Raw genomic sequence first — 14,628 nt, 5'->3', positions numbered from 1 at the left:
AAATTATAGAAACTGAAATTCTCTTTATGGTTTCCAAAGCTGCGGAGAGCTTAAGTATATGATGTCCGTGAAAGAGAATTTGGAGAGCTTTTGGTTTCCAGCTGAGTAAACCAAACGTGGCCATGCTGACTGGCAGCACATATGGCGCAGCAAGGGAGAAAACAAGATGATCTCTGGATCATCCATCGCATACAGCACTGGTTGACATACATATAGGAAAAAGGAAAAAGCAGCACAGTGACTAGAAAAATTAGGAAGATTAGAACAGTAAGAAACAATTTAAATATCTGCAAACAGTATATACAAAAAAAAAAAAAAAGGTCAGGCTGCAACCTGCCTGCAACCAGCAACTTTCTAATTGGAACTAGCAGAAAATAATAATAATAATTGATTGGATTTATCTGCTTTTCCAGACGCTCAAAGTTCTTCCAATGTGTCCATTATTCATTAATATGTGGTGATGGTAACTACTTATGCAGCCACAGCTGCCCTGGGGCAGACTGACAGAGACATGGCTGCCAGTAACCACCTCTGACAATCACCAGGACATTCATGCACATTCACACACCAGTGGAGACCCACTGGAGGCAGGGATGGTGAAGTGTCTTGCCCAAGGACACAATGACAGTTGACAGGGAGGAGTGGGAATTGAACCACTGACCTGGTCAACCACCTGACCCACTGCTGCCAGATGTTGAACAGTTGCAGACTGAGGAGTCTCATCTAGGTAAACTGCTATTGCAACTTTGCTTGTGGCTGTGGTTTATCAGATCATGTGCGTCATACCTGCAACAGTTTGTTGTAACAGAAGGTTCATTTCCTACTCTTTCTTGTGACCATGGCTGAATTATTTCATTCCCCTCTTTCTGCTGCACCCAGTACCTTCTCTGTATGTTGACTGACAAACAGAGGGTGGCCTGCATCAGACAGCTGGGATTACATATTCTAGCCATTGATTTGGTCAAACATTTGCTGTTAAGATAACCGTGGACTTCAACTGAACACATGCCGATCACTCTCAGAGGGCACCACTGAAGCTTGCAGAATTTCTTCAAGAAGCTATCGCGAGATTTTGTGCATTCTGGCGCGAGAGTGTCAGCAAAATGATGCATTTATGTCTTGTGGGAAATTTAAGGAAACTGCTCAGAACGTTGTCTTTGTCTACACAGCGATAAATAATTTTTACACTTTTATAAATAAAGTTTTTATGTATTTAACCAAGGACATTGTTGGTTTCAGAATCATTCCTATAGATGATTGTAAAATATTATTTTATATCATTTGCGGTGTTGTGTTAAATAATATTGTGTGATCTGTCTCATTTCTGAAGCCTTTGAAAGATCTGAGTTTAAAACCTGGTGAAAATTATACCAGTATCCCTGAAAGAAACTTGAAAATGTTCTTCTGACGTGTTAGTGGCTTTTACAAACAGGAGAAACATCAACAAACGAGTTCTTCACTTTGGAAGGACTGTTTCTGTAAAAATACACATTTCCTCACCATAAAAGTGGGGGAAATCTTTTTTATTTTTTATTAAAATCTGAGAAATAAAAAAACACATTTCATTAAACTTATAGGAACCTTGAAAATCAAATATTTGTGAGACTTTTCAATCTAAATACTGTCGCTCAATGGTGCCATAACGGGGATTTCCTGTCTCTTCCCACCCCATCAATGGATTTGCAAACGGAGAAAGCCGATTTTACGAGGCACACTCGAAGGCCACCAAAGACAGGGCTTTGTTTATCGGAGGCTTTTCCGTGTCTGTTCGCTCTCCGCCTCCTCGTCTGTTGTGTCACTGATCAGAAAAAGAGGAAGGAATATGGTTCCGCCTGACGCTCCTCCCGTTACGCCGCCGCTTTAGCGGATCTGTGAAGGAGGCTGTGGCTCGGTCCGGCACGAACCGCCTGTTCACCTGAGACTTCGGCCGCGAGCAGCAGCTCACCGGGACACATCAATGGGTGAGATGCGTCTTTTTCTGAGCGCGCCTCCGCGCATCTGGATGGGACGGAATCGACGCCCCGGGCCGCTCCAGATGCGCGCTGGATTCTGCTCGCTCCCCATCTCCCCCGCCTGGCGCAGCAGCTCGTTTGAAATCGCAGTCTGCGTTTTCTGCGGGTTTCCCACAGCTTTGCTCATGCGTGATTACAGTCACGCGTGGGGGTGCGGCACGGCCGTCCGGGTGCGTTTCAGGAGCGCAGCGGGTCACAATGATGAGTTGCAGATGTTGACACGTTTGCATTCCCCCGTGTCCATCTGCTTTCTGCATTCTTCTGGGTTGACTCCACGCGTGTGCGTGTGTGGATGGAGCGGCCCGTATCTCAGTTTCACAGATGGATGCAGATCGAATGCAGCCAATTAAAGGTCCCGATTCTCACGCCGTGAAGCTCCGCGGGAGCTTGACTTCCCCCTGTGCTTTTTTGAGGGTGTGCTGAAAAAAAATCTTGTTGGTTGGTAATAAACTAAAACGCCAGCATTCCAAGAGTGGATAAGCTGGAGGTTTTTATTGCAGACGATTGTGATTCTATCAAAAGGAAGTTTAAGTAAATTATTAGTATACTCAGTGAAAAGATTACAGACCAGGAGTGGAATTAAATTAAATGTTTGGTCAAAGTACAAGTTTAGTTCATATGAAACTTGTTTTTAAACATTCTGCTTAAATGGGGTTTCTGTAGTCATTTATAGAAAATGATTTTAAAAAGTAAGTTGACAATGTTTGACTGCACTCTTCATAAAAGATTCAAGTTAACATTTACATTTAATCCTAATGATGATTTTTAGGGGGACTCAATCCAAAAGCACCCAACAATGGCTGACCTTCACTTGATTTGGTTTTCTTTCCCAATGCTCTCTCGAGATGAACTCAGACCACTGGCTGATGTTGGAAATGTTTAAAAGAAACTCATAACAAGAGAAAAGGAATAAGGAAAAAAACAACTGAATTTTTTTGGATATTTCTCCAATCTGGTCTGTGGGGCAGCTTCATCCCCAGTTCTACTCATTCTCCTGTGAGACCATTATTGACTATGATCAGCAGCATAAACATAAACGGATCAGGTGTGGAGTGTTTGCTCCGATGGGCTGAGATTTAGTTCTCAAGTGAAAGCAAACAGAAAGTCAGACCATCTTTCAAAGCTTCGGACTGCTTCCTTTAAAAGTCAATTTAACTTAAAATATTATTGGGTGAAGAAACTGCCAAACAGAAACATATGCATGAAGAAAATGTTTGCAAAAAATATGCATAGGGAAGCCATCCGTCCATCCATCCATCCGTCCATCCATCCATCTATCTGTCCATCCATCCATCCATCTGTCCATCCGTCCATCCATTGATTCATCCATCCATCCATCCACCTATCTGTCCATCTCTTCCATTTGGCATAGGCACTGACTCTTGAATAGTCAGTTTGACTGCTTGTTTTAGTTAAAGCTTTAGGTTCCTTTGCTTTGTTATTTTTTTCACATGTGAAATCTTTTTTCTGTCTTTCCCAGTACAACACAGGACCACACAATAAACTGTTCCTGAATGGTTCTTGCTGGGGTTCCCTATTATTTCTGTATTATGGCCCCTCTGTACTTGGTATGTCTTCCACACTTGATGTGGGTGGGTGGGGGGTGCTACATGTCACAGTGGTTCCTTGGCTCCTCCCATCCTCAGCTGACTGAACTGACACAGTTAAACAAATCGACTGATGTTCACCTACTCTTCATGAGCAGTGATGAGATGGCAACAGAGCTCAGGTGATGTGAGGTCAGTTTGGTTGACCGTCTGCTATTCAGTTTTTTAGGTTTTTGTGTTGAGTTCTAATATCTACTTTTTTCAAGCACAAAGATGATGATTATAGAGCAAGCTGTGTACCTGATCATTTTTGTTGGTGTCCTTGTTCTTTTTACATGTTGCAGCATCTCATTGTTTCCTCCTGGAGTATTGTCTTCAGGAGTTATAACTTTGAGTTGTTGCTTCTATGACCATGGTAATGTCTGCAGGAGAAAATCCAATTCAAATTAACAGAGTTAATCCTGCTAATTTACTCTCACATATAATATCTTGTCTGAAAGTTTCTACAATGTTTAACTATTACTTGGCTTCTTGTGAACTTTGACATTTTCTGCTGTTTCTGCAAATTTGGCATTGATCATGCATTTCCTAAACTTTCTTAACCTTACTGCTAAAATATAAATCTTAACAGAGCTCATTTTCCCAAGAGCACATTAGTATTTCAGTGCAGTAAACTGACCTGAAAACCATAAATGCAATATTTGATTTCACTCGTCCATAAAGCTGCAGTCTAAACAATTTAAAAACCACTGAAACTCCAACTTTAGTGAATAGACTCAAATTTTTAGCTGATCTTCTGATGAAATGTTTTTTTGTGATCTGTAACTAGAGTATTTCCACTCCACATTGACATTTATGTCTATTGTAACAATCTACCGCTAATATTAAATGTGGTCACAAACAATTTACTTTCACTTTGTCTATGTTGAGCTTCAGTCTCATTATCTCCTGAGCAAACTTTGAGCTCTTCAGTGGGAGTTTTGTCTGCAGACTTAATAGAATTCTACCTTTTTACTACTGAAGGCTTGCTTTCTGTGAACAGCAGCCCTACTCAAGTTTTTCACATTAAAAGCTTTAGTTACCAGCTGATGGAACATCAGAAGGCTTTATTATTTCAGTTTAAGTAATTTGTGATCCAAGTTGAATTTATATCATAGATTCTGCAAAGTTGAACTGTTATAAAGAAGAATTACGGTACTTGCAGCCCATTTTATTAGAAATCAATTACATTTCAGACCACTGTTGTGATTTTTACTAGATATTAGTAAATAGTAGGAAAGCAAAAGATATCAGTCATTTTTAGCAAGATGGTAAAATACTCAAATTTTAGAGGCAATTTGTCCCTTAAAGTTTGAAATTAATTTGGCATGGTCTAAAGAAAAAAAAAGTTTCCGTATTTTTCAGTTGGTAGGCCTACTTATTATCAGTTTTGTTTGACAACAAACAACGGTTGTGGGCTTTGGACTGGTATTAACCTGGCGACCATCACTAGGTTTTCTAATTTGATCATGATTGAAGGAGACGTTTTTTAAATGGGAGAAAATGGATTTTGGATATTGAAAACTATATTTTGTAGACTAATAAGATAAAATGATATCTTGTAGCATTGTCCTATACCAACATTCAGTGAGTTTTGTGTGGATGTAAGCTATATGTGTGTGTGTTTTAACACAATTTCTACTGCACTGATACAATTTAAACTCTTTTCTTTGAGCAAATGTAAAAATCGTTTTTTTTGTGCGTTTTCCTTTTTTTTTTTTTAAATGAATAGGCTAAATCAGCATTTATTTGCCGAAGCAATTTTAGCAAAGCTCATATCCGTTTTTTAAGATTAATTTCTAAATGACAGCAGATGTATCTATTTCCCTTTAGAGCATCCTCCACATCTTCAGTGGGCAGCTCTAATCGTGAGCATCAACACTTCTGCAGAAAATGCAGTTTTTCTTGTTTTTTTTAGTTTATCATTAGGCTCATTAAGGAAGCTTAGTGAGTGTCAACTAGCTTCTTAAAAAATTCAACTTCTTTAGCAGATACAAACACTGTGTTACTTATGTCAACAGTGAAATCGGGTGTTTTATCCACTGTGTCTGAACTTGATGAAGTGATGATTCTTTAAGGATGAACAGTACATTTTTGGAAAAGTAGAGATGATAACTTCATTGGTACGCACATCAGGTGCTTTGTGTGGACATTCATATGGGCTTTCTTAACAAATATAAGCTCTATTAGCTTTAGCTAGGTTTGAGAACAATTATAAAAATGTCATTTTGTTGTGCGTTATGTTGTAAACAGCAACAAGTTTCTTTTTCAAATTACAGAAAAGTGCTCTTCTCCATGCAAATGTTGAGCTGGTTTTTATGTAGTATATCTACATAAAACTAGTTATTGCAGTTGTCAGCTTTTCGTGTTTTGAAGCTGATCAATCTTTTTTTTTTTTAAATAAATGTTTTCTGTTACAAACTTGCCCTGTAATGGACTGGCATACTGTCCATGGTTTACCCCGCCATTACCCCTTTATTGTCTGGGTAGGGTCCAGCTACCCCATGACCCTGGATGGTAATATTGCAGCTTTAGGACATTGATGTATGTATGTTGCGAGCATCAGCAAAGTGAAATCTAGAAATCAGATTTTGCTTTCAGTCTCAGAACCCTAAGCTGAAAGTGTCTTAAACATTCTTACAAGTTAGTAATACTTGTTTTCTGTACCCATGCAGTATGTATCAGCAAAGCATATCGGCTGTTTGTAATATTTTTAGTCTTGTGCTTCTTGAGATGTAATCTTGTGTGAAGCAGTTACAGGATACAAGACGAAAAATAACTGGCAGGGAAATATCTTTTAAACCAGAAAAAACATCAGTTTCACAGATGAAATAGGACCTTAAATTCTATTTGCTGCATTCAGTTAGTTGTTTGGGGATGAAGAATCAAAGTAGTTCACAAAGAGTTAAAATGTAAATATCTTTAATGAAAAGGTTTGGACAGAAATGGTGCTAAACCTAAGAGCACAGGAGAAACTGAAGCAGAGCTCACATTTGCAGTAATGATAAAAGAATAACTGCAGCTAAAAGATGATTTTCTTATATTTTCTTTCAGTTCATGAGAGAAAATCCCTGGTTTAATGTTTAATGCTAATTTAGCTGCAGCTGCTCAAATTTAAGGTTGAAATCATTTAAAGGACTTTTGACAAAAAAAGATTTAGAATCACAGAAGATGTATCTTCGAAACTAACCTTTACGAATCACTACCATGATATCCAAAAGCCTGTATCATGCCATTTTTATAGCATTAAAAAAACATTATCCATGTATACGATAATATATTACCTTTGGCACACAAAAGAACACGGTTTATAATTTTTTAGTTATTTTCCTAACCTCTTTTCCATTCCGGAAGTAAGACGACTCAATCTCTGAGGTTCCGCCTTTCTCTTCTTGCGGGTGCCGCCCATTTCATGACATCAACCTAGACCCGGCCTCAGCAGTGAGTCTGCGTTTCCCCCGCGAAAACAAACAACATCAGAACTTTTGCAAAGTTGTATGTGCAGATTATGCATGTAAAAGGAAAGAGTTTATCCGATCACCGCTAGCCCTCTGAGAAAGTGGGTGTCTGTTAGCCTGGGTCGGAGCTGGCAGCGCAGAGTCTTCCTAGAAAGGGGTGGTTCTTCACTTTTTGATGTCACAATGAGATAATCCACTCGTTTTCATGGATTTAGAGTGGCTGATGCTCATAGAGCAGGTTTTTAGAGGAATATTCATAAATGTGTGAAAGGATCAAAATACCACTTAGAGATTTCTTTACATGAGGAATGAACATTATAATAACTTAAAATCTCAAAAAAATGATTTTGCATGATATAGGCCCCTTCAATTCATTACTTAGTATATTTCTGTTATTATTAATATTTTTTTATTATTATTATTATTATAAGAGTTTATTTATCACACTATGTGGAAATTAGGTTCCAGTGCAACCCGAACAAGATCAGGCATACAACAGAAATACTCAAATACAGTTCAAAGGCGACTGAGGCGCAGCCGTGAAAGTCAGCGCGTCACGCTTAGCGTGGGTGTTGATGGTTTACAAAACGGGGGGGAGGGTGTCATAAGTGACAAAAAAAGTTGTATCTCAACACTGCGTACAATGTGTAGATGCATGAAAAAATCTAAACCATTTAAAACACAGTAGAACATATGCAGACAACACACAGTACACGGGGGGGGGGGGTGTCTGTGGTTCAGTCTTATTCAAGCATTATAATTTATTTTAAAGTTTTTGTGAAAATTGGAAAATGAGTTGACAAATGTTTACCTTGAACTTCACATCTTTAAATTAAACTTAGAAATATTTGTTGTTCTTCTTATGCGACTATGAAATATCGGTACAGGAACTGTTAGACTTGGTTAGCTTAGATCTGGAGGTACTTACTAAAACATTTGATAAGTATTTCTTTTATGGTTTAATGTTGACATATTTTCTGTCGGACAGCGGTTCACCTGTTTAGACCACAGCAGAGTTCAGGTGAGTTTTCACTCCTGTCACACCAGGACGACTTTCCAACAAAACAGGCTCCGCAGAGTGGTGGTTATGTTTTTTATATGTGCGTTGAATGTACAGATAAATGAAGCTTCACAGGACAAATAACAGGAAGTCACTTCTCTACAACTATTAGATTTGGTGCTTTGAACTTCTTTTCATTGTAGAAGAGCAGTAGTGTTGTCTTTTGGTACGCATGTTTGTGTGGTGGGTGGGCGTCATGCAGCTGAAATATGTTATCATATGTAAGATTACTGCCCTTTTAATAAAGAATCTTCTCCTTCTAGCCAGAAGCAGTTTTACCTCAAAGAGCAACAGAGGAAAAAGAAAAATCATCTCAGTTACCTCCATGGTGTCTCAGGTCTGAATCTGAGCAGTTGGACAGCTCAGTCACCTCCCTTCTGTTAGATATGTGCTTCTTTTTGTTCCTTAAGAAACCCCCCCCCACACACACACACACACACACAACCCATGCAGTGTCCCCGAACACCACAAACGCTTTCACAAGACATAAATGGTTCTGCCTGTTGTCATGTTCTGCATTAGGCAAAAGTGTGGTGAACTTTGTGGGAGGAAGCCAGAATGTCAGAGTCATTTCTACCCCCCCTCCCCTCAAGACTGTAGTTGTCATGGTTACGCAATGCCTTAAATGTCTTTTGGTGCAGCCCCCATCTATGCCACTTACACATGCTATACAAGCAGGCTTATGCGACACTTGTACAAAATCAAGCAGAAAGCAGCGTTAGGGACGTAACCCGTGTGCTATCCTAGGCACTTTAATCTTGGGAGTTGGGTCATCTAGACCCACTAGACAGTGCTCTGAACCTTTTTTCTTCAATGATTTGTGATCTTCACTGGTGTCCATGGATTACATGAAATCTTTCCACCTTTATCCACCTTTGTCATGGTAGGGAGAACACGTCAATGTAAGGGTGGGGTCATCTAAGATAGCACAAGGGTTAAGTCAGTCATAATTTCACCAAAAATAAAACAAATGAAACCCATATGAAGCCCTACTCAAGACATCTGGCCCATGGAGCATCAATGGACATGCATCTGTGAGTCAGCTTTCCTTTCAGCCCCATATGATGATGAGCACATCCATAGCAAAACCAAAGAATATATTCTTGCATCAATAGGAACTTATGCTGAGGATTTAAGCAGTTCTTTGAGTTTCATCTGAACAGATGTCCAGCTTCACAGCTATGAGCCGTATCCAAAGCTCTCGTCTTCACCTTTGCACATGCACGATTCAATCACACGCTCTGACGTTCAGTCTCAACCAATGCAGGGTGAACGGTTAAATGGTCTCTTATCTAGCCTGAAGACCATTATTAAAGCCAATACATGGAAACCATGCTTACGGTGCAGACAGGTTAATGACAGTTTGGTGAGCTGGAACAAAAGAATGGACTGCTGTGGTCCCATAACGGTTTTTAAATGTATGTTTTTTTGTCCTATATATTTAGGTCAAAGGTCAAGGTCCCACTGTTTTCAGGTTTCAACAAGTCCAGCATGGTAACTAGAAAAGCAAGATTTCTTTGGGCTACGTAGACATTTATTGCGTTTTACCTGGCCTCAGGAGTGTTTTTCACAGCTGAGTAAAAATAACTGTTCTTCACTTCTTTCAGGCATCTGCTGTAGGCTTTATCAGGTTTATTTTATATCAAAAACAAACCTTGACAAACAAACCTTGCCTGGGGTGCGGAGCGGGTCTCCCTTGGGGGGTTCTGGCTTGTACCTGGGGTTGGGCGGGGGGATGCCCAGGACTCCTGGGTGGTGATGGGGTGCTCGTCTGGGGCTGTGGGTGCCCTTCTCGGGTTGGGCCCTGCATTGGGCTCTTCCGGCGCGGCGAGGGGGCTGCTGTCCTGGTTGGGCTGGGGCGGCGCTCTCTTTCCCCCCGTGCCTCCCTGCTCTCTGGCTCTGGGGGCCTCGCAGCGGTCCTGCTGGCCCTGGCCTGGGTGGCGGATTTGGTCGCCCGGGGGGCGGTTGTTCCTTGCTGCTACGGCGGGGGTCTTGGTGTGGGGGTGGCTGGGCGCTCCCCCTCCTTCTTTTCACATTCCACCATCCATTTTAGAAGAACATGATCACTCACTTGAGCACAGGTGTTAGCTCACCTTTGCACAAATACTTTGCGTGATTTAATTAATGAAATATTTCACACTAGTTGGTTAAAGGCATAAGTATGCGTGTGTGAACACTATCTGTTTTGTGTAAATGTTGACATGTGGATATTTTTGCAGCTAGCAGGTGTGTTGATAACATTGGAGTGTGTGTGTGAACAGGCCCCGCCCTTTTTGTACTACATTTGAACCTTACCGTAATGATAAACAACCAGTAAACTTGCTGCTCTATGCTGCTTCATGGTCTTATCCCCCCCCCCCTCCTATTATCACCCTCCTACCCCCCCCTCTCTCTAACGTCCCTCTCTCTTCTTCCCCTCTTTCCTTTTCCGTCCGGTCCAACACCAAAGATTTTCAAATATGATTGAAATTAATAAAGTTTGGCCTCAATTACAAAAGGGGTTTATTCAGACATACCTTTGGTTTGTCTGAAGATTAATAACCCCTCTTGTTAAAGTAAAATATGTCCAACACAAGAGGCCCTCAGTTGTCATCTGCCTGCCCAGCTTTTGGACAGGACAAGTTGGAAAAAAAAGAAAAAAAACTTGAAATTGCCTTCATGTTGTCCAGACTAAATTATTGCAGCTCTTTGTTTGCTGGGTTACCCAAGGCAGCAATAGCCAGGCTGCAACTGGTCCAAAACGCAGCAGCCAGATTTATTTGTGGGGCAAAGAAGTTTGATCACAGAACATCAATCTTGGTCTCTTTGAAGTAGGTGTCAGTGCAATATTTGCTTTTTATTCAAATTCTGATCCGTACTTTTATCCCTTGTGCTATCTTAGATGACCCCCCCCCCTTTCCATTGAGGTGTTCTCCCTACCATGACAAAGTTGGATAAAGGTGGAAAGATTTCATGTAATCCATGGACACCAGTGAAGATCACAAATCATTGAAGAAAAAAGGTTCAGAGCACTGTCTAGTGGGTCTAGATGACCCAACTCCCAATGTTAAAGTGCCTAGGATAGCACAAGGGTTACGTCCCTGGCAGCTAGGGCTCATTCTTACCCCTCCAGTCCTTACACTCCGTCGACCAGTTTGTAAGAATGGTTCCCAGAGCTAAATGTAAGTTTTGGGGGACCTTGTGTTTGCTGTGTTGGCTCCTAAACTATGGAATCAGCTGCCACCGGCAATTAGAGAGGTCTTGCTCTTGGAGAATTTAAAAAAAGAATTGTTCCTCCAATTCAGTGCTTTAGCATCAGCCTAGCCCTGTTATTATGCTGGTTTAAATCTCTTAAATTTGCTTTATGCTTTTTATCATTTTATGTTTTATGCTTGTACAATGTTTTGTTCTCCCTGTTTTTACAGCACTTTTGGTCTCCTTGGCTGGTGGTGGAAGGTGCTTTATAAAGAAATTAATGATGATGATGAAGTGATATTTAAGGACACCAGTTGCCTGTGGACCTGTGAAGTCTTTTATGATTCAACTTCAACTGCTTTCTTTGCACGGTTGTTCCTAAAAGAACGATTCTGTTGATTTGTTTCACCATGTGATGATCACCATGCGCCAAGCTTGAAACATTCATCCATGCTCTGCTTTCAATGACAAATGCTTTTAGTGTTTAGTTTCTCACTCTTCACTTACACCACAGCTGAGAGTTTAGGACAAAACCAGATCCAAACAAATTTGTTCTGGTTTGTGAAACTAATGAGAACCCTTTACACATATAAGACAAAACATTCCACTTTTGCCAAAATGATTGGAAACCTGGCTAATATAAAATGTGGCCCAACTTACCTTCATAGGCCACAAGTGTGTCTGAATCTGTTTGCCCAGAAAATATCTGGGTCAAATCTCTGTTTGTCATCCAGAGATCTAGCTGGTCTATCCCACTTGTGTTTGGCCAGCAGTAACAGGTTCATTAGGCGGGCTCATTACTCCAGCATGAACATCTTCTATCTTCTTCACAGTCAACAGTGTCAAGAGTATTTTATTAATTTGCTGCTTTTTAGAAATGAAGGCAGGCTTTTCTCTCAATCGGTTTCCAAATCTAATGGAGATGTTAAAGAAGCTGAAAAATATGATCATGCAAAGATAAGGGGTCTCTGCTCAGCTTTTGAGGCAGTAAACGTCCTGTAAAAGTCCTGTTTCATTTAATTCAAAATTTTCTCCATGTTTTTTAAACATAAAATATATCCATAAATAACAGATTCACTGAGAAGGGGTGCTACATTTTAGACTCAAGAATTTTGAACTGACATAATTGGTACAGACCTTAAAATGGGTTGTTTGACTGCTGGGATTGCTTCACTTTGGGCTTGAGGAGGCAGGTGACTTGTTTCACAGCCAACTTGAACCGATAGTGGTTTGTGGGAATCCGGCACCATGAATGTTGGGACTGGAATAAGCAAAAGCTGTTTGTGAGGTTTTTATTTATTCTTTATCTATTTATTATTAGATATTCCACTTTTGTGAAGTTTAGACATTATTTACAAGAATTTTTTTTTCATCAAAAAAATATTCCAGCAAACTGACGACCTGTCCTGGGTAAACCCCGCCTTCACCCAACAGCAGCTAGGAGAGGCTCCAGTGATCTCACAAGCCTGATAGGGATTCAGTGGGTTCAGAAGATGGATGGGATGGAAAATATTTAAAAAAAAATTAAGGGTCTGTAACTAAATGTATTTTTGGTCTCAAATGATAGTCAACTTTTAAGTTTTAAAACCTTTAGTTAAACTTATTTTTAACTTTAACAAGATGCCTTTAAAACAACTGGTTTGGTCTTATTTACAGGAAGAGGGTTTTATGCATTTTCACGAATGAAACATCAAAAATGCAGTTAAAGAAACATTTAAAAAAAACAGATGATTTCCTGAAGCTTAAAAAATAAGAAACAATTCTTAAATCAAGTTTCAAATCCTTGAAGTTTATTCTCAAGTCAAATCTTAAGTATCATGTTTTGAGACATAAACATGAGCCTTTTTTACTTTCATGGCTTTCACAGAGTATGTTTTTTCATTCACTCTTCTTAAATCAGTGAATAAAAGCTTCACCATCACCAAACTGTTGATGTCTGAGAATATTTGGAGTAAAGTGGCTTCTGTTCTGGTTGCCTCTGTGGTCTCCTGAAACTCTCTTGCACTTTGTGTGCAGTGGAAGCAGTGGTAGAGTTCGACTATGAGGCTCAGCAAGAAGACGAGTTGAGCCTGACGGTGGGTGACATCATCACGAACATACGGCGGGACGATGGTGGATGGTGGGAGGGGGAACTTGGCGGACGCAGAGGCCTTTTCCCTGATAACTTCGTCAGGGTGAGTAGTTGCAAAAGAAACACTCAACCTCTTATGTCTTCATCAACCTCCTCAAAGTGCTGCAACAGATGTGCTTTATGGTCAACTTCAGAGTGAGAATGCTCATGCTCGCAACATTTTGGTTAAATATTTAAGCAAATAATTAATGATTACAAACCTACACAAAAAATGGAAATTTAAAGATTCTTAAAGATTTTAGCTAAAGTTGCATTGTAGTTTACTTCCTGTGAACTTCCTCTAAAATCCTAAAGATCTTTAAAAGCTTTCACATTCAGCCAAATGAAAAAGATTTCTTCTTCAAATCTCTGAGGTTTTGCTTATTATCATATCCTGAAGTTTGACTCACAGCTATATTAAACAAAATCAACCAGGGGGCAGGAAAAAGTTCCTCCTCCAACCTGTTTTTTTTATTTTTACACAATTGAATGAGATTGAGTGAAACTAGCATTTGGTGTTATGGGTATATTACAGTTCTTATTGGAATTTAAGTAAATTCAGCTTTTTCCATTCCTGTGTCCATCAGCTCAATTAAAATCCACTTTTTTTATAAATAATCACTTCACAGTTTGTTAGTTTTCTAGGGGGCAAGAACTTTGTTCTTGTGTTTGTCGCAGTGGTTAGATATTTAACTCTTTCCATCACATTTTGGCACGCTAAACCACTAACATGTGGCATGTATAAAAAGGCAACTTTCTGCATTTGTTTAATTTGTGACAACAATTTCTACCTCAACACTTTGCTGTGTTGAAGCCACATTTACACCAATGTACCAGTTTAAAATCTGAGAACTGTAACTCCTTCCTTAAATACACATTTTTGGGTGCCCTGGTTGTGGTACACTGGAGTCTTAGAACTGCCGTTAACTTTAGACAATCACTGATAAACTTGAATATTTCCATGGCTTATAGTATTCAACAGCAAATAAATGTATCTGATGAACAGCATCAACTAGAACATGGCAGTTTAACCAAAACAAGTTTACTGCTTTGTGGAGTTTTGGAGACTTAAAGACAACAAAGAACTGCTGGTTTATCAGAAAAATACTTGAGTTTATATTTGGGTAAACTCATAAGGTCACCCTGTTCACTTATCTGTTCTGAGTTTATTTTATGTAGAAATCCTTGAGCCTCGTGCACGTCCATTTTCTTATCCGTGGTTTAAAAC

General features: G+C 39.8%; 1 protein-coding gene across 3 annotated transcripts in view; it reads left to right on the top strand.

Moving 5' to 3' along the window:
- The first annotated feature begins 1,713 nt into the window (after positions 1–1,713).
- Positions 1,714–14,628, top strand: part of sh3kbp1 (SH3 domain containing kinase binding protein 1) — a 45,649-nt gene continuing 32,734 nt past the window's right edge. For 2 of the 3 annotated variants that reach the window (XM_011489134.3, XM_011489132.3), the window contains exons 1-2: positions 1,714–1,961; positions 13,307–13,464. In XM_011489134.3, the coding sequence (XP_011487436.1) occupies positions 1,958–1,961; positions 13,307–13,464 (162 nt within the window). In that variant the 5' untranslated portion in view covers positions 1,714–1,957. The remainder of the gene's footprint in view (positions 1,962–13,306; positions 13,465–14,628) is intronic. The other variant, XM_011489133.3, reaches the window with a different exon arrangement.

The sequence above is a fragment of the Oryzias latipes genome, chromosome 20 (genome assembly GCF_002234675.1).
Source record: "Oryzias latipes chromosome 20, ASM223467v1".
Lineage (NCBI taxonomy): Eukaryota > Metazoa > Chordata > Actinopteri > Beloniformes > Adrianichthyidae > Oryzias > Oryzias latipes.
The sequence above is the reverse complement of the archived record's forward strand: the minus strand, read 5'-3'. Positions and strand labels throughout refer to the sequence as shown.